Source organism: Toxotes jaculatrix, chromosome 14 (assembly GCF_017976425.1).
Source record: "Toxotes jaculatrix isolate fToxJac2 chromosome 14, fToxJac2.pri, whole genome shotgun sequence".
In the NCBI taxonomy this organism is placed as follows: Eukaryota; Metazoa; Chordata; class Actinopteri; family Toxotidae; genus Toxotes; species Toxotes jaculatrix.
The window spans coordinates 11,266,796-11,286,432 of NC_054407.1; the positions used below are offsets into that span (position 1 = coordinate 11,266,796).

The window sequence follows — 19,637 nt, forward strand, 5'->3', positions numbered from 1 at the left end:
CACAGTGTTTGGGTATTAGCACAAGTACCAGGCACTTGCTGTTGACCAACCCTTTTATGTTGCAGACTGAACCTGGCAAAGACTTTTGGCTTTGTCACAGTATTACACCGTGCCCTACCTCTTCACCTTTAATGTCAAAATTATAATTTATTACAGATCTGAGGGTGTTTCAACAACAACAACTTGTATTTCTACATGAGAAATTCTACATTTCTGTAAATTGTCCAGTCCTTACAGATTTGAAGTGTCTGAGTACTAGTGGCAAACTGTGACTCATAAGTGTCTTCTTACAATGAACAGTTTCTTGTATGTTCGTACAATACGTGATGTGTCTACTTGATCACTATCGAAGAATAGTGTTTGTTAGATATCAAGGGCATTAAATTCTTTTGCATGGATCTTAGTCGTTCCTCGTCGTGAACTGATAGCTTTTCCTTCCTCAAAAATGGACCATTTCCTTTTTTTTTTCTACAAGCTCTTTGGAGCAAGTCCTCAGTTGAAAGTACGACCTTCTTGTGATAACAGAAGAATTAGGAAATTAGATAATGTTGGGATGGATCAATACCACGAGTGGATGAGAAAGAGAATGCTGGACAATCGGTCCCGTTTGTTTAAGATAGTCCATGATCATGACGTGTTCATTTTTTTTTACCACAGGTAAACAGAAGAAAAAAAAATTCAGCAAAAGTTTTTTTTTTTTTTTTGTTTACTCTGGAGGGAAGTGTATTTTTAGTATTATATATTCCCTCAGTTTAGATTACCTTCCATGATCTCACATACACACATACATTTATACTCGAAGTCAACTTAATTCATTTATTTACTTGTTATTTAAATATTATTTCCATCAAGGAAAAGTGAGTTTGGTGTCCTTTCCTCCTTTTCCTTCCCTTAGTGGAAACCTGAATCCAATTTGAAACAATATAAATTTGCTAATCTGCAAAATTCCCTGCTAATTTTTTTCCAACCCACCCGCTTTTCCTTCTTTTTTTGTCTATAAGTTTTTACTTTAACTTAAATGTAAAAATTGAAAATAATACAACAGATGAACACCTGTGTAATTCATTTTAATCCAGTTCTTATGTGGAACAGTGGGTTTTAACTGATATTGTGAAATAGAGACTTTTAATTTTTTATTTTATTTGTAGATTATTTTTAATGAAGCTGTTTTGTTTTTTGTTTTATTTGGCTGTATTTTTCAGTAGAGACAACTTTGGACTTTTTGCATAAGGTTATGTTGAATCAACCACATACAACATCTGAAAGGTCTTTTATGACTCCACTCTATGTAAATATGTATTATGCATACAATGTTTCTGTGCAGGTGCAATGTTATTATAAGGGATGTGATGACAATATCAGAACAACTTATTCAAAACATCCTATCCATTCATCTAGATCCAGTGCAGGACAGAAAAGTCAATTCAGCAACTCAATGACAGCGCACAACGTGGTAATGTTACTCCATCACGCATGTTTGAACATGTTTCCTGTAGTTGAAAAAAAAAACAAAAACAAACTGTACGCCAGCTGCTCGTCATTTACCTCGCCCATCTCGAATCAGCTGTTCCCTCTGCCGACACATAAAAGTATGTGAGGACAATGAAAACTCAATCAGACCAGAGATCAACGGCAGCTTGAAGGAGCTTCAAAAAAAAAAAAAAACTGCGGTTGTAAACGGAGCAGCAGCCATTCAGATCCCGTTTCGCTGCGGGGGGGTGGGTGAGCGCTGTGGGTCTCTGTACAATAACGGATAACCGCTGTGTCTTTGAGAGGACCGGCAGAGACGGACGGACTTGTGAGCCGTTGGAGATGCGCTTTTTTTTTCTGCTCGGAGAAATGAAACTCTAAAGTTTCTAAACGCGCACGCACACATAAACCTAAGGGGAAGTGGCAAGCTAGCTCAAGTCACCAGTTTCTCAGGTACGTTACGCTAGGCGTTAGCGACGCCTGTTTTGGTTTTTATTGCGCTGCTTAAGGGGTTATAAATACTACGACTTGGATTTACCACCAACCTGCTAGTTAATGAAGAGGTAATGGTTTAGAAACTGCGCTTAAACAGGTGTTGGGACTGTTTTTAATGGAGATCGTTGCGGTTTTGGGCGTGTCGGCGCGCAGGTAACTGTTTAATCTTGATAAGAGTGTTTGTTGACGGTTAACCTGCTGGAGTTCGGGCTTTTTGCTGGTGGGTTTGTAGCGGCAGTGCTTTTTTTTCTGGAAATTTAAGGTTACAGCTTAATTACATGGAGCACAAATAAAATATCACATTCTGCTCTAATTAAACCGAAAACAATACCTCACTGCTCTTCTAATCTTAAATGTTTTAATGCCGCATTGTTAACTCAACTGATTTCAGACAAACGTTAACGCTTGAAGCCAAACTTGCTTGTTAGTGCTTGGGGAGACGAAGTGCGAAAGTCGAAGTGCGGTTTGTGTTGTGTATGAGTACGTGTGTGTGTGTGTGTGTGTGTGTAAATGGGTGTTGAGTGAAGCTTGACTGTGGCCCCAGGGCCAAATATGTGAAACATGTTATTGGGTGTGCATTCTCTGACATGTTCCAGCTCATCGGTTAAAAAAAAAAAAAAAAAGAAGCACACCTATCTTGAGAAAGAAGCACCTACAGAGAAGATGGTAGTAACACCTCTGGACAAATAAAAGGAAACAATCACAGAAAAAGAAAACAGGAAGTGTCTGTACTTCAAAGGAAAGCGAGGCCAGGTGTATTTATGTCAGTCGAGTGGTATTAATAACTCAAACCAACGTGCTTATGATCAGTTTGTGAGAAGCAGACAGCGCTTGCAGCTAGGCGCTGCTTCTTCATCTGATTTACACTTTGGCTTCCTCTCTGAATCTCTCTCTGTGTGCTTGTGTTTGGTGCTGCAGGAGAGCTGAGGTTGACATCCCAGCCACCCTGCTGAATGCCTTTCATGGTCCTGCATTAACATCACTATAGCACTGACAGAATTACTGCCGTGCTGACTTTAGCTCTCTCTTCCCTTTTTGGCCTTTCCTCTTCTTTTTTTTTTGTTGTTGTTTTTGTTGTTGCTTTGTTTCTTCCACTTTGTTTTTAAAACATCTTAAATGTCTCTCCTCACTTTTCATTTCCCCCCTTGTGCAATGCATATCCTAATGTTTCTGTCTGTATGGCCTCATGTTTAGTGAATTGATTGTGATATCCATCCAACCTTGTCTCTTTCAGCCCTCCTTGGCTTTGTTTCTTTGGTCTGTGCCATCTATCTCACCATGGGCAGCCTGCTGAGCGGGGCCAGTAAAGGGGCCAGGGCTCTTCAGTCACCACAGACCTCATCACGTCATAGATGCCACTCGCTGTCTTTTACCCCTGTATGACTGACTGTTAGGGAAACAATAAAGCTTAAATTCTTTTTAGCTTGAACAAAGGAGCCATGCATCCGCTGCTGTCCCTCAGTTTCTTTTGGCTGCTTCCCCTGGCCTTGATGCTGGAAGAAGACTCACCACTGGACTGTGCTCCCCGCAAGTCTGTGCCCTATCATAGTGAGTGTTGCTCACCGTTTTGTGTAACGTTTGCTAACAGTGTGTCAGCTCATGTTGGCTCACACGGTTTCTGCACGCACAGGCATTATTGTGAAACTGGATGCAATCACTGGTGGTTGCTAAATGGCAAATTAATCAGTCATATTGTGTTTCTAGGGAACAATGCTCACCTTTTTTATGAGGAGGGTGTATTCAACTACTCCACCATGCTGTTGAGAGAGGACCTGAATCTGCTAATGCTGGGTGCCAGGGAGGCAGTGTATGCTCTTGACCTCAGCAACATCTCCAAGAAACGTGCCTCAGTAAGAATGACTTTGTTACAATGCAACAGTGCAGTTAAGGTCAATCCCGTGATTTGCTAGCGTTAGTCAGCTATAGAAATTCCTTATCAAAGTTTTCTTGGCTGAGGGCTACAAAGTTTATGAGAGCAAACTTGAGTATTGTGCCAGGCTGTCTGACTTGTATTGAGCCTCTCAGGCAGGAGTTGCTCTCAGGTTTTAATACTGATCCAAACACATCCTGGAAAAAGTGAGACGCCAAGTTCAGGGCAACAAAGACCCTTAGCACCCAATAATACATATATGGCCATTCAGTAATCAGGACAGCTGTTGTTTGTAATTTTAATCAACCTGAGCCGTTGGAAATGGAAATGAAATGTCTTCTAAATGTCACACAGGTGCAGCTGCAGACTCACAACCACAGAAATTGTAGTACATTAGATCGTTCGGGGCATGCAATGAAATGCTTTTTGTCTCACAATATGCCAGTAGAGAACTTTGCTGGTATTGTTCCCTTATGTTGAGCAGTAGCTAATTTGTCTTTAGTGTTAGTGTCACTAAACACAGCAGAACAACCAGCTACATTGAAAGTTACCTCTGTGATTTCAACTGCCACGCTTCCGCTCTATTTACACTTACAAGGACATTTTTACCTGCGTTCTTAGTTGCTAGAGTTATTTTCACCATCCTCTGGTGAAGTGATAGAAAAATTGTGGCGAATTGTGTAACTGAAATTGTCATCACTCTTTTAGGTGAAGTGGGAAGTGACACAAAAGCAAAAAGATGAGTGTAAAAACAAAGGAAAAGATCCTGAGGTGGGTCCCTTTTTAGCTTTTGCTAATTGGAACCAATTGTGTGCCGAGCAGATGTATTCAGTGCGTTTTAAAATGCATTTACAGACGGAGTGCAAGAACTACATAAGGATACTGCATAAGATGAAGGATGACAGGATGTATGTGTGTGGAACCAATGCTTTTGATCCGGAGTGTGATTACATGGTGAGATAAATTCAGAGCCATATTTCATTGCTAGACAAAGTTGTTGAATACATTTCTGTATAGATTTTGCATCAAATCATTCTAGGATTAACTGGTGTGTCTGTCTGTGCAGTCGTACGCAGATGGAACGCTGACCCTTGAGAAAAAAGAAGAGGATGGCAAAGGGAAGTGTCCATTTGACCCTTTCCAGAGATATGCCTCCATCATGGTTGGTGAGTAGCTGCCAAACAACAGATAAGAAATGTGCAAAGATGGTTTAGTATAGCAAAATGTTTTCATGTTTCTGTCCGTGTTCGTTGTCTTGTTTCGTCAGATAACAGCCTATACTCAGCCACTTCAATGAACTTCCTGGGATCTGAACCTGTCCTGTTGCGAAGCTCTGCTGTCTCCATACGCACTGAGTTCAAGAGTTCCTGGCTTAATGGTAAGATGTGATACTATGTAATGTCTTTTTTTGTTGTTGTTTTTGGCAAAATTCATGCCAAGACATTTTGGAACTGGACTCTTTCATCTTGATGGTTTCCTTGCTAGCTGAGTCAAAGTTAATGTCATTCGTCTTTCTATGCCAGAGCCCAGCTTTGTATCAATGGCTGAGATGCCAGAGAGTGAGAAGAGTCAGGAGGGAGATGATGACAAGGTTTACCTGTTCTTCAGTGAGACTGCTGTGGAGTGCGACTGCTACAACAAACTGGTGGTCTCCCGTGTGGCTCGCGTCTGCAAGGTGATAAAGAGTTTACCATGCATGCACTTATTTTTCGCATCTCCATTTCCCAACACAACAATAGCATACAAACAGTGCTTCCTCAGCTTCCCTCGTTCTGCCCTTTCCGTTGTTTGATTGGGCATCCCGTTTGTCTGGCATTATGGTGTCTGTCTGTGCACACAGGGGGATCTTGGAGGTCAGAGGACTTTGCAGAAGAAGTGGACATCCTTCCTGAAGGCCAGAATGGATTGCCCAGTGCTGGATTCCCAGTTGCCGTACATTATCCAGGACACTTACCTCTGGTGTGACCCCCAACAGGACTGGAAGCACTGTTTGTTCTACGCCATCTTCACACCACAGTCGTACGTTTGAACTAACAAACGTGTTTGTGTGTTTGTCTTAGAGGGAGGAGGGTTGCTGTTTCTTTAATGGCCCCTTTGGCACACCATTTGGCTCACATTGTCTGTGTGTTTGTGTGTGTGTTTCAGAGATACATCAGACCTGTCTGCAGTGTGTGCGTACCAGGTGTCTGACATTAGCAGAGTGTTTGCGGAGGGGAAGTACAAGACTCCTGTCCCCGTAGAAACCTCTTTTGTTAAGTGGGTGATGTATAGCGGAGATGTCCCCACCCCTCGGCCTGGAGCTGTGAGTCTGCCCAATATTCAGTGTGTATGTGTGTGTGTTAGAAACAAAGCAAAATCTCAAAAGGCAGTCCTTTTTTTTTTTTTTTTTTTTTAACTAGTGACCCAGCAGGAAGCTTATTCCTTTTGTACTTTGACTCTGTTGTTCTCCCTTTTTCTCTTTCCATTCCCCTCTTGCCAGTGTATAAACAATGAGGCTCGTAAAGCGGGTATAACTCAGACTCTGGACCTCCCAGACCGGACCCTTCAGTTTATCAAAGATAGGCCCCTCATGGACCAGGTTATCCAGCCAATAGGAGAGAAGCCTTTGCTGGTGCGAAGGGGAGCCACATTTACCCGCATCATAGTCAACCGAGTGCAGGCTGCGGATGGCGAGAAGTACCATGTGATGTTTATAGGCACAGGTCGGTGTTCAGGGTTGCACCAGTGCGGCTCTCTGCCACTTCCTGTATGTGTGTAACTTTGCTGCTTTTGATAACTTGACAACACGAGTTCTATGCATAAAGCCACTTGTCATCATATAAATGTGGCATGCTTCTGTGTCTTTATATAAAAAGAAAAAGGCACCATGCTGAAAGCTTTGAACTACCAAGGGGAGATGTTCATCATAGAGGAAACACAACTTTTCCAGCCCCCAGAGCCAGTCAAGATTCTGAAATTTTCTCATGTCACGGTAATTTAAAACCATACCACAGTCAAATTAATGACTTAAATTATGTTTATTGTATGTTACTGTAAAGCACAAACAACCGTGTCATTGTTCTGTGTGTGTATGTGTGTGTGTGTGTGTGTGTGTGATGGATCCAATGTGCACAGGGTCAGCTCTATGCAGGCTCAGACTACGGAGCAGTACAGATACCACTGGCCAGCTGTGAAAGGTCCTTATCCTGTATGGACTGCATACTAGCCAGAGACCCATACTGTGGCTGGGACAAAGATGTTGGGAAATGTGTTGCCCTTTCTGATTCCCAAAGGTAGGCAGCTGTCTCAACATGTAGAGCAAGCAGTGTTGATGTGAGTTCTATCCAAACTAAATGTATGTTATTGTGTATTCTGCTTCAGAGAGCTAATCCAAAGTGTGAAAGCAGGAAATGCCTCTCTTTGCCCAAATGCTGGTGAGTTCCAGCACACTTTAAGCAATGCAGTATGGATTGCATATTGTTGTTCTGAGTAAAAAGTGAATGTAGGAGTTTTTTACTCCTTAAACTTAAAAATAATAATGGAGGGCTGAAAATGCTTACCTGAGGGATCTGTGTTTTGTTTTCAGATCCTGTTAAACCCATGAATCAGTCCATCTGGCCAGGTGGCAACCTGAAGCTCAGTTGCCCTTTGCCTTCCAACTTGGCAAAAACCAGCTGGCAGCGCGACAGCAGCCCTCTGACCCCTTCAGCTCGGTTCCAGCTACTACAAGACGGGCTGCTTATCTTCAACGCTTCAGACAGCGATAGTGGTCTGTACAGCTGCCTGTCTGTGGAGAGCTCCAAAACTGCCGAGTACACAACCACTGTGGCTGAGTACCACGTCACTGTAGCCTCAGCGGGCGGTCAGATATTTCCACGGGCTCAGACAGAAGGTCCCTCTGTGGTTGGACTGAAAGCTGTAGTCGGACTCCTAGTAGTTTGTCTTCTTGTCCTTTTGGCCTGGAACTTTTACAAAGGCCACCTACCTCTTCCCTGGAATTGTGGAAAGACGAATAGCAAGCAAACCCAGGAGTACCGTGAGGAGGGGGCTCTGAACTCCGGCGTGCATTACCAAGAGGCACAGAGGCCTGCAGTGGCAGAGGACAAACCCCTGGTGTCTGGAAGAAACAACGGCAGCAGTAATAACAACCACACCGGAGGGGAGGCAGCACACAGTGATGCAAGGGAGGAGAATGATGCCCCGAGAGTTAGCTTACCATCTCTGCAGTACATTGATGATGAGTCAGAAATATGAAAATGACGAGCACGTCTTTCAGTTTACCCTAGAGCATGGTTCAAGTTTAAAAGAAGAATGGAAAAGCCACAAAGCATTTGTTCCTAAGCACAACAACTGGATTCATTAGTTCATTTTAGAGATAAAATGACAGCTTTTACATCATTAAAAGCAAGTTGGAGTACAAGAGTATTCCAAGAGACTATAAACTGTTAAGACTGTACACACCAGAAGTTTCGGTGAGTTTTTTGTACAAGTATGAGAGATGCTTGAATTTCTGCTTCACTTTTTTTTGGTTTTAATACAATTGTATATGTACATTTGAAAGTATATTTTTAGATTCATACTAATTGTTGATAATCTTGTTCAAAGATTGAAATGTCTTGTAAAGGCCGGTATGATTTTCACAGGGAATGTACAGTAACTGAAATTGAGCCATTTAATTTCTAACCACTAGCTGCAGAGATTTAGTTTTATTGTATTAAACCTTTTCTACCTGGTCCACAGGTTGTCTCAGTCTATCAGCATATAGCCAACAAGCTTTACTAGTTTGGACTTGCCAAGAATGTAAAGAGCAGACGTGGAAGTTGCTCGCAGTTATGAATCATCTTTGTACCTTTTGTGTGCGACAGTTTTGAAGATACAATCTCCTGAGGATGGACCAAGTTTCAGATGTGAAGTGTTTTAACACTGAACTAACATGTTTTAAACTGGAGTTCACAATAGAAAACCAGAGAGAGTAAAGAGTAAAAGACGGAAAAAAATCTTTAATGTGTAATTTTCAAACTACATTACAATTTGCTTTTTCAGACAACAGCACAGAGTGATTTGTAGCGTTTAACAAAATGTTTTTTCTTTGATATCAGCTGAAAGGTTACAGCAATGCACATTGGCTGTACATCCTAAATAATACACTGTGCATGGTCAAAACCCAGTGGCGGGGCTCTTGGTCCATCCTGCTATGTGGCCCCTATCTCCTGTAGCGGTACCTCTTGAAGTGGAACCACAGCTGGAAGATCCCATTGGCAAACTGACAGCGGAAGCCGTGTCTGTGCGAGTACTCCCACTCCCTATTCACAATCTTGAAGGCAATGTCCTCATATGGTGGGCCCGCGTGGAACCTTAAAATCCCAAAGTCCTTGTTGTCAGGACTGGGCTCGAGGAAGTACTGCGGGGTGGACCGCTTGTCGATCAGGTCTGGATAGAAGATGTTGAACTTGTATCCCTGGACGATCTTGGGCGGAGGGTTGTCGAAGTCGTAATGTGTCTGGTTGTATTTGTTCCACTCGAAGCCTGTGTGGACCCGGTTGAAGAAGCGGGGTTTCCTGGGGCGGTATTTGTCCGCCCACAGGTACATCTTCCCTGTGACTGGGACCTCCACGCTGAACTGGGCCTCATCGTTGCCCATGCCCTCTTTGGCACGGCGCACGAAGGCATCCTCGGCGCTCTCGTTGGCATCACCTGATAATAGCCAGAGTGAAACGATAGATCTGCGTCACGTATTTAGGAATCAACACGTTTTGTACATCAAAAATTGCTTTCTTCAGAAGTTCTACTGCTTGACATTGACCTCAATCCTTGGTTTAAAACTCTATTTTTAATGATGTTCTCCTCCTGGCTATATGATTTATTTTCTGCATACACGTCTATTTTTCTTTTGTGTGTGTGTGTGTGTGCTCTCATACCGGTAACCTGTAGCTGTCTGCGTGCCAGCTGCAGCCTGTGTATGTCCTCCTCCGGGGTGATCGTGTGTGTGTCCAGCGGCAGCTCAGAGGGCGTGAGCAGCGTAGGACTGTAGCGCCCCGAGTCGTACTCCGCCTGGCTCTGCTGGATCAGGTCCTCCTCCGTCAACACGGCCTCCACCACCTCGCCCTTCTCCTCTTCATCCTTCCCGTCACCCTTTTCTCCTTCATCCTCGTCTTGGTTTCCCTTTGTGGATCTGGATGGGCCTGCCTCTTCTCCCTCGTCTTCTCTTTCTCTGTTCTTACTTTTTGTGAAGGAGGAAGACGACGACTGTCCGGGTTCTTCTGTTGCAGCCTCCCTGGTTTGCTCTCCTGCTCTTGCCCTGAAACAGAAATGAGAATTGACATAGCGTGAAGTGAAGTTTGAGCCCCAGGTCACGGTAACTTACAGAGCCTGGATGTGTGTAGTGTGTAGTTTCAGGGTAACTTACCCATTTTCCTCACTCTGCGGCTCCTCTTTGATGATTGGGAACAAAGGTTCACTTTCCACTCCCTGTTCCTGTTTCAGCTTGAACAGCTTCTGACGCAGCACATCCTGGTGTCGCTCTCTCAACCTGGGACATAAAATTGTAATTATATGTAACTGGGCAGTTCACAATCTGTATAACGTCTAAAATGCTAAAGTGGCATTTAAATGATTTCCAGAGCAGAGGAGCAGTGGGCGTTTCGGCATGTGTACCTGGCTCTGGCCATGTAAACTCTGACTTGCTGCAGCAGACTCTCCCAGTAACCGATATCAAGATTGGATCCTCCAGCTCGAATCTTTGACTCAATGTTCAGGTGGAGTGCCTGCAGCTGGCTGTAAGTCTTTCCTTTGAACACCGTCTGGACGTCAGTGCTCACAGCTGTGTTGATGCCCTCACGACGATCACCTGAGGTTTGAAAAAAAAAAAAAAGATTGCACAAAAAGAAAAGAAAAATAAGTGGCTGAGCACTTCTTCCTTTTGCACTCACCAAAGTACTGCAAACAGGAAAGGAGCTGTCATATGACCGCAGATGAAGCAACTTTGCATGCAACAACACAGCAGAAGACAAAGAGTGCCTGAGTAAAACTGATGGATTTTACATACCTGGTCCTTTCCCAGAAGCCTCCAGTTTTCTCAGTTTGCTGATCTCGTCCTCTGTGATGGTTGTCATGTCTCTCCAAAAGTCCACGTTCTTGCCTTGCTCCAACTCCATATACACCTGCAGGCACAACAACACTCTTCCAGTGAACCATGTGCAAACAGTTCATTTTAACAACGGCTGTAAAGCAACTACTAACACATGGCCTGCGACATGTTAAGAGTCAAATCATCTCTAATCAGTTTACACATAGGGCTGGGGGATCATTCAAGGTTAATGCTGTGTCTGAATATGACTGCATTATGACACATTATAAATATCCAAATAATTCCTTTTTTTATAATCATTTCGGGGATTTTCATTTTGGAAGACACTGTAATCACATGAAAAGTGGAAATACAATTGCTCAATTTATCTTAATATTCTTTGAAATCACAACTAGACCTGACTCACTGTGACTATGAGGTGATTACCAAATTCATGCAATTTCAGAAGAAAGTCTGATCACTAAGGAAATAGTGCAATACTAACCACAACTGAGTTTAGTCATTATTTATTTTTGTGGTGCATTTACTCACAGTATTGTAGTTATTACACTATCACATCGCCTTTATAAAAGCGATCCTGTGTGATTAAAGCTGTTCTAAATTGCAGCTATGCCACTTTCACTTTCAAATGTAACATAACAGACCTTAATGTCCTCCAGCAGGTCGTCCATGTCAGTGACTGTGAGCCCGTTCAGGAAGGTATAAGGTTCATGCATCTCCACGGCAAGATCGTCATCCTCTGCGCTGATGTACTTCGCCAAAAGATCAATGGGCTTGGCACGACCATCACGAATTCGAATCTTAGACCTAAACACAGAAGGATGTTGAGACAATGCACAGGTGTATTCAAGACCTGTTATAGGAGCCTAGAATTTAACTGAAATAATGCAAACAAACCGATCATATACACGTGGTAAACCATACCACAACAGAAATCCTTTGACATGAAAAGAGGAAGATGCCAATGTGGATGCACAGTAATATTTGCTGTAAACTAACCGTAGTTTGGCCTGCTGCAAATGGAAGTTGTCTTCCTGTTCGGCCCAGGTCTTGAAATGCTCTGCCTCTTTCTCCCTCTGCAGCATCTCCAGCTCCGTCTCTCTCATGGCTTTCTCGCGCTCCCGCTCCAGACGAAGCTGTTTTACCTACATAAACATAGTAAGATTAATGAAAGGGCTGTTCCTCACAACTCTGTAACATTATAATGCCAAAAAACCAAAAAATAATTAAAAAAAAAAAACCTTCTGCAGCTCTCTGCGGTTCTCCTCCTGAATACATTTGTTCCTTTCTTTAAGCTCTTTTTCTCCGAGATGGCCGATACCTTTCTTATCCAACGCCTGAAAACACACACACGCACACACAGAAAACAGACAAATCAAAAATCCTGAATGAGATTCAATAATCCAGCCAAGTTATAAAACTTCTGTAACTGAGCTTTTTAATAGGTGTTGGAAGTTGCCTCCCTACTCACCTTCTGCCATTTGAATGTGCCTAATAAGTTGTTGTCACCAAAGGGATTGTCTGCATTGGTGTACCCCATGTACTCCTCACTCCAGCCCATCTTTTCTCTCCTCTTCTTCTCCTTTGCTTCCTTCTTTGCCAGTCTTCTGGCCCTCTTCTCCTCTGGTGTCTCCAAAGCTTTCATCATATCCTTCTGTTTTTTCCTATCCTCCTTTTCTTTAATTGCAGAGCTCACACGATCAGACCCCGAGCTGTCAGACGACTCAGGTGAACTGGAGCGACGCCTCCCTCTGTCTCTATCGGCCCTCTCTCTGCTTCTTTCCCTCTTCCCTCGCTCCCTGTCTTCACTCCTCTTTCTTCGCTCTCGGCTTTTGTCTCTCTCTCGCTTTCTTTCCCTGTCCCTGCTGCTGCTCTTCCACCTCTCTCTGTCTCTGTCCTGTTCCCTCCCCTGTTTGTCTCTGTCTGGACTTCTCCGTCTGCGTCCTTCTCTATCACTGCTTCCATCAGAATTGGATGGGGACCTTCCCCTTCTCTTCTCCCGTGATGTCCTTTGGGTTTCCATTTCCTTTCTCCTCCTCCTCATTTTGGGATCATCTGAATCAGAGCTGAGGCAGAAAAAACGAGTAGTATATTAGTACATTATAACCCATGTATTGGAAACTAAAGGAATATATCTGTTCTATCTATTCAGCAGAAGAACGTCAACAGGCAATAAAAGAGAACATGTAAAAAACTGCTTGTGCATTAGCATTAATAAGTGATCCCTAAACCCTTGAAAAGGCAAATCCATGCTCTGCAGGCTTTCTCAAAAACTGATGCAGCAGAAACTTTGTGACTTGATTAATGTTTCCAAGAAAACTGAACTGTTGGATTGCATGATGGTATGCTATAGTATGAATGATGTGAGTGTAGAATCTCACAATTCTCAATATAAGAAATGTGCAGGAGAAAACATGGGGTCTTGGGCTTTACTTTAATAGCCACGTGAGTCGCAGCAAAACGATAATATTACCCACCTGGCACGAGCTCTGTTTATTTTTCTATGTTAAAACCGTGATTTCGCTTTTTTCCGTTACCATTACAACCTGTAGCATCAACCGGAAACCGTTTCAATCATTACACACTCACACTATCCAGCAAGCACCACACACCGAAGACCGAAGTTACCTGGAGGATCGACCCGTCGACTTGCTCCTGCGGCGGTGTGATCCTTGTCTCCTGTCGCTCTCAGAGCCGCTTGTGGAACCTGGACGGTCTCTGTGTTGAGGCCGACGTCTTGCAGGAGAGCCATCGCTGGAGTCCCTGCTGGCGGAACGGCCACGGGCGGTTCTTTTCGTGTCCGCGGAGCGACTGCGGCCTCTTCTTTCCTCCGGAGATCGAGACCTGCTCACTCTGGACCTGTTTCGCCGATCTCGGCTCCGGCTTCTGGACCTGGTGCGGGACCGACGTCGCGATTTCGAACCCATCACGAACTTTCTGTGAGTGCGGGGCCCGGATGGCACTTTGTCGCGTAAATAAGATGTAACAAAGAAATCGGTTTGCTGCCCCCACTCTCTAAATAAAACACAATGTAAATACAAATATAATGTATTATATAAACATTTAATTAAACAAGTAAACATCCACGTCGACCTCTGATACATTTAACAAAACAATACAATAAGTTATCTGGTTTCAAAATGAACTACTATTAACTACTCAGGCAGTAGAAAGCCATCTAAAAGGGGCTTTCTACAGTGCGGCGCATATTCAAGACGTCAAACGCATAGATCGTGAGAATAAAAAAAAACAAAAAAACAAATAAATACCCTGTAAGTTTAACTACATTTTTTCAGCACATTAAAGATGCGAAATCAATTTACCATCACTGAGATGGGATTCTGTGTTAAAATAATCTGAAATTGAAAATAGGTCAGAGGAGCTTTTCAGAAACACAAACAACATTCGCGTTTTCGTGACGACGGGTAATTGGCAAATGTAGTTCTCCGAATTCATTTTAAATAAAATATTAATAAAATTTTGGTCACAACTCAACAAATTTTCCTATGCTGAATTTGATCTTATATAGCTAGGTGATTTAGTACGATATTGTGTGGCTTATTGGTTGTTTTCAAGGGAAGAAGTAATGTTTACAGATTAAATTGAACTACAAATACCAGACGACACAGGTCGTCATTGCCTGTTTTGAGGAAAGAGAGGACTCCTTTCAACAACATTAATCTCTACCCAGTCCTGTGCTGGGACATTATCAGCCACATTTCTGACCAGACCAGACCAACAGTTGTATTTTCCTTTGTCCTCCGCCTCTCGTAGACAGTTATAAACATCGGCGCCACGGTAAGATCGACTTCAGCACCTCGGCGAGGTAGAGCTTGTCAGCTAGCTTACATTAGCCAGCCGCTACCAGTAGATTTACGGCTTATATCCGTGGCTGCCCTGCCAGGTAGATCAACTAAAGCTGGGGGCCACAATGGTTTGGTCAGTTCACCAGTTTCTGAGTACTGACATTGGTAAATAATTCGTCTGGTTTGAGGAACAATTCAGCGCTATCTTTTGTTCGGCTTGCGCGCAGCCTGGTTAGCTTGGCCTGTTTCATTGTCTCCGAACATCGAAAACACACAAGTTGTTTTTTTCAGTGTCGGTAGGCTGTTTGGCTAGTTAGGCTAACTTGGCCGTGTTCGTGTAAACAAAACCCGTCAGCTGTCGACTCCAGATAATCTTGAAAGCTACCCAGTCCAGTATGGCGCAACACGACCCCTCTCATGTAGCCAGTTCACAGAAAGCTCTCATGTTGGAAATGAAGAGCCTTCAGGAGGAGCCGGTCGAGGGATTCAAAATAACACTGGTGGACGAGGCTGATTTGTACAACTGGGAAGTGGCCATTTTCGGACCCCCAAACACTCATTATGAAGGGGGATATTTTAAGGTAAGAACAGAAGACATCACCACTTACTTGAAATTTATCATTGGTACGTCTGGCAGTTCATTAAAACATGCAGAATACGATAACAGCACTGACAGTATGATGTCTCCAAGTGGCAAAGCACCATACACACACTTTAGAAAACAGCATAGGCACGGAAAGAAAAATATTAGTTTCTAAGATTCGTGGAAGCCAGTTGCCTGTGGGCAGGTGTGAAAGCTCCCCCAGAATACACAGAAACTTCCTCCTCACCCTCTGTTCCCAAAAAGCCCACAATTGGATCTGTTGCCATCTGATTAGTTTGTTGGCAACAGGGACAACCCTTACCAGCTTGAACCTCTACTCACTCTCCAGGTTGCCCTACTCTACCATGCAGTTGTAAGGCAGATTTGTGCACTAAGAGCAAAATTTTAGGGCTTGCACCAGAGCTGTTCAGTGGTTTGTGCAGAGATAGAATACCTATATTTCTTAAAAACACAATCAGCATTCATAGAGAAACCCAGTTTGCTCTTAATGGTGCCTCTTGTATGACAATACCATCAATAATAACAATACCATGTGAGTAAAAAATGTCTGATATTATAGCACTGAACAGCTACATGCAATTGTCTGTTTTGTATCCAAGGCTCGGATCAAGTTTCCTATAGACTACCCGTACTCCCCACCTGCCTTCCGGTTCCTCACCAAGATGTGGCACCCCAACATCTATGAGGTGTGGTATCATTGCCTGTCTCAGTTTTATATTAAATGTAGCACCTTTGTCATGCTTGTGTGTGCTCTTATTAATGTCTAAGATTGAAATAGCTGTCCTGCGCCGTTCACCTCATGCATCAGATAGTGAAAGGAGCTGATTTCCTCTGTTTTAGAATGGAGATGTGTGTATTTCTATATTGCACCCTCCAGTGGACGACCCGCAGAGTGGAGAGCTGCCTTCAGAGAGATGGAATCCCACCCAGAATGTCCGGTTAGCACCCTCCCACATTATCTCTACTCATATGTCTGTACTTTCTGGGCACCCCTCCCTCCTTTGTCCTTTCTCAACCGCTTCAATAATTTACCTGACTCATACCCTTATCACATGACATTTGTCCTCAGTGAATTCTCTTCAGAACTCTCTAGGAACTAACATTGAATTCATATCTGGGTATTCAGCACCACATGTGTAATGTGATCTGTTCTTGGCCAGAGCTCTCCTTTTGTTTGCTTGTTGTCCATTATTTGTAGGACTGAACAATGTGTAGAGATTACAGCTCAGTATAAACCATAAAATACTACAATTCCTTCACTGATACAGTCACCACATCGGTCACCACATCAAGAAATTCTTGATTACTGATGATAAAAACCATAAATAAACCCACTTTCACACAATACTCAGTCACTAACAAAGGTCATCTGTAATGATAAAAAGAGTAAATGCACAGTTTATACTGCCTAGTATCAAAACAAGACACAAGTGAAGATGTTTTATTAACAGTTCTTCCAGCTTAGCTTGAGAAAGTCACTTCATTGATGTTATTAATTACACCTGTGCTTTTTCAGGTCAAAATGTCTACGGTGGAAAAATGTCTTTGCCATTGCAGTTACACTATACATTGACACTATGCACCAGTTCTTAATGTTGCCTGAGATATTAGTAAATTCTACATTTAATTAAATAACTATAGTACTGTTGTACTAGATTACATTAGATAGTATGGGTTTACCTAATAAAGTGGCCAAGGAAGTATGTTCTGCTTTGGCTTCAGTATTTACATTACAGCTGAAACGGTTCGTCAGTTAATTGTGCTTTACACAAATCACCCCCCCCATCACCCCCGTCAACCCTCTCAATGTGTCAGCTTGAGTTAGGGAAGTTGTGATGGACATTTTTCACAATTTTGTTAATTCATGTATTAAAGTAACTGGCAGATAAATCTATAGTGAAAATAATGTGTAGTTGCAGCCCTAATTCACATAGCTCTATTGAATAATAAGTAGGTTAAAAATTCCCCGCTTGTTATTTAAATGAATAATTGATGTGTTTATATCTGGTTTAAAATGGCCATATGCCTCATTTCTAGGGGGTGTTTTTGTGAGAGTGTTGTGCGATGTTTAACACTGTGACTTGCCACTCACCTTTGTGTTTTCCTCCAGGACCATTTTACTGAGTGTGATCTCGCTGCTGAATGAACCCAACACCTTCTCTCCTGCTAATGTGGACGCTTCCGTCATGTACCGCAAATGGCGGGACAGCAAGGGCAAGGACCGGGAATATGTAGAAATCATCAGGTAAAATGTGAAACAATATTTTTCACAGTAAACCAAATCTGAAGAAACTCTTTCTAAAGGGTCAGTGTTGTGTCATGACTGTGCATGTTCTTTGTATCCCCCTCAGGAAACAGGTTTTGGCCACTAAGGCAGAGGCTGAGCGCGACGGTGTGAAAGTTCCCACTACGCTTGCCGAGTACTGCGTCCGCACGCGCGTCCCGGCCCCCGACGAAGGCTCTGACCTCTTCTATGACTATTACTATGACGACGATGATGTGGAGGGCGGGGATGGCGACTGCTGCTATGATGAGGACGACTCGGGCAATGAGGAGTCGTGACATGCTTTTTGACAGCATCTCCAATCTAGCTGACACATGCTACCCCCTTTTTTTCTGCCCGGGTTGCCAGATATTCTAGGTCTACAACCGAGAAAGATTTGAAGCTTCCCACTTTTAAACCAATGAAAAGAGCTGTTTTTCCTAAATCTCTGAGTTGTTCTCAGAGGCTTAAATCGATGCATCGTTGTGGAAGGGTCAGACCTGGTAAGATTTGCACCAGCACAAAAGTCACCAGTTTCTCCAATTTTACAAACAGTTTTCATCACCACCTAAAACCTTACCTCGAGAGAATAATTTAAACTATTCCTTAATTAGTTGTTCAGTCCCCTGTACAGTATAAGGTATTGTCGGATTAATGCCATTGTCAACAACAGCAACATTTGCACTGGTGCAAACACTTCCAAACTTTTCTCAGCCTGTCTCTTGCATATCTTTATTTCCCTAATTGTAATTGGGTGTTGCTCACCAGTAGTTGGTCTAAGTGACTGGCAAAGGAAAGGGACTTCAAGCAGCCCTGTTTGTGCTGAGCAGTGTGCTGCAAACACATTGTGAATCTGACAAGTTTCAAGTCTGACAGGTTTCACGGCCTGACTCGCTTCAAACGGACAGGACATGACTTGACACGGGATGGTGTTTTCAAAGTTCCTGTGCATGCCAGAACATCTTTGGAAGCTTTGCGTCTCTTACTGGTGAACAGTTTACCTACATCGTGATCTGTTTTCAGCCCGATGATAACAAGGACTTGTGACAATGGAGGACTCTCTGCCTAGAGGACCGTCTGGCGAGCTGAGTCAGTTGGTCAAAATCCTCATGTGAACATTTTTTTGCTAACATGAAATTGATCTTTGCTGTGTTTCTTCTGGTTACTGTTGGATGTGTTTCTCTGTCATTTTGAGTGTGGGGATATGTTATTTGAAGTAGCTCAGATGTAAGAGTCGTGTAGGATGACCAAGTTTTGCAGGATGGGGGTTGGGGGGGGTTGGGGGTGGTGGGCAGATCACATTACTGATCAGAACTGTATTTCTCCTCAGGTTTGCTCTCTGAGCGGCCTGAAGGAGCCAAAGACCGAAACCAGTGTAAAAGAAAGCCCAACATATTTTATTGACTGTTTGTTGTATTCTTGTCTTTGTTTGCTTTCTTGCCAGCTTTGTTATTTTAGTCTCTTTCTTTGGGTAGACATTATGCCTGCAGTCTCTGCTTGAGAATGATTTTTGTGATGAGATTATTAGGTTTAATTGGCAAAAAAGCTTCTGTAGGAAAAGTGTCTGTCAAAAGGTGTTGTTGCAGTATCAGTCAGGATTATCAAACTTGATCAGCCCTGGAAGTGAAGAAGAAGAAGAAGGCCACCATGTTTAATTTTCATTTCAATTCTCTGTTAGTTAAGAGTGGACGGGTTTTGATATGATTTTTAGAGTGTATGGGTATTCTCTGTATTTTTGCATCAGCAATATTGATTGTTTCGTTTGCTTAAATTGGGATTTCATACTGAATTTCTCAGGATAATGAATTACACATGACAAAACAATTAAAACAAGCAAATATTTTCCTCTTTAGGTGGTCTGCAGCATTGGTTTACAGCTTCAACTATAACTGATATGCACATGTAGCTGTATGGATGATCACCATGTTGTTTTATTCACCTGTGTTTATTTTTTATTTTCCGCTATTTAAAACTGATAAATAAAGATTTATTGAAAAAAGATATGCATTCTCTTAAAGTGTTTTGATGAACTGCTGTGATCAATTTACTCTGTTTATTAGTGG

General features: G+C 42.8%; 3 protein-coding genes across 4 annotated transcripts; 2 read left to right on the plus strand and 1 right to left on the minus strand.

Annotated features, from left to right (window-relative positions):
* Positions 1 to 1,549: 1,549 nt before the first annotated feature.
* sema4e (semaphorin 4e) lies at positions 1,550 to 8,547 on the plus strand. 2 transcript variants are annotated; one of them, XM_041054739.1, is made up of 15 exons: positions 1,550 to 1,923; positions 3,200 to 3,513; positions 3,670 to 3,815; positions 4,544 to 4,606; positions 4,691 to 4,789; positions 4,902 to 5,001; positions 5,103 to 5,213; positions 5,359 to 5,510; positions 5,676 to 5,854; positions 5,981 to 6,137; positions 6,315 to 6,537; positions 6,691 to 6,806; positions 6,950 to 7,107; positions 7,196 to 7,248; positions 7,401 to 8,547. In XM_041054739.1, the coding sequence occupies exons 2-15, from the start codon at positions 3,405 to 3,407 to the stop codon at positions 8,066 to 8,068; spliced, it is 2,334 nt and encodes a 777-aa protein (XP_040910673.1). In that variant the 5' UTR covers positions 1,550 to 1,923; positions 3,200 to 3,404; the 3' UTR covers positions 8,069 to 8,547. The 2 variants fall into 2 exon arrangements, with proteins under 2 accessions (XP_040910673.1, XP_040910674.1); XM_041054740.1 differs by lacking the exon at positions 1,550 to 1,923 and adding an exon at positions 1,940 to 2,118.
* Positions 8,548 to 8,799: 252 nt separating this feature from the next.
* cactin lies at positions 8,800 to 13,883 on the minus strand. Its single transcript, XM_041054738.1, has 10 exons — positions 13,530 to 13,883; positions 12,373 to 12,967; positions 12,143 to 12,238; positions 11,901 to 12,046; positions 11,546 to 11,708; positions 10,860 to 10,974; positions 10,469 to 10,661; positions 10,221 to 10,343; positions 9,733 to 10,112; positions 8,800 to 9,508 (listed from the first exon to the last, which is right to left on the minus strand). The coding sequence occupies exons 1-10, from the start codon at positions 13,826 to 13,828 to the stop codon at positions 9,018 to 9,020; spliced, it is 2,601 nt and encodes an 866-aa protein (XP_040910672.1). The 5' UTR covers positions 13,829 to 13,883; the 3' UTR covers positions 8,800 to 9,017.
* Positions 13,884 to 14,532: 649 nt separating this feature from the next.
* Positions 14,533 to 19,575, plus strand: cdc34b (cell division cycle 34 homolog (S. cerevisiae) b). The gene is made up of 5 exons (XM_041055586.1): positions 14,533 to 15,288; positions 15,911 to 15,997; positions 16,152 to 16,249; positions 17,422 to 17,556; positions 17,663 to 19,575. Exons 1-5 carry the CDS (start codon positions 15,103 to 15,105, stop codon positions 17,871 to 17,873), a joined length of 717 nt encoding a protein of 238 aa, XP_040911520.1. The 5' UTR covers positions 14,533 to 15,102; the 3' UTR covers positions 17,874 to 19,575.
* The last annotated feature ends 62 nt before the right edge of the window (positions 19,576 to 19,637 follow it).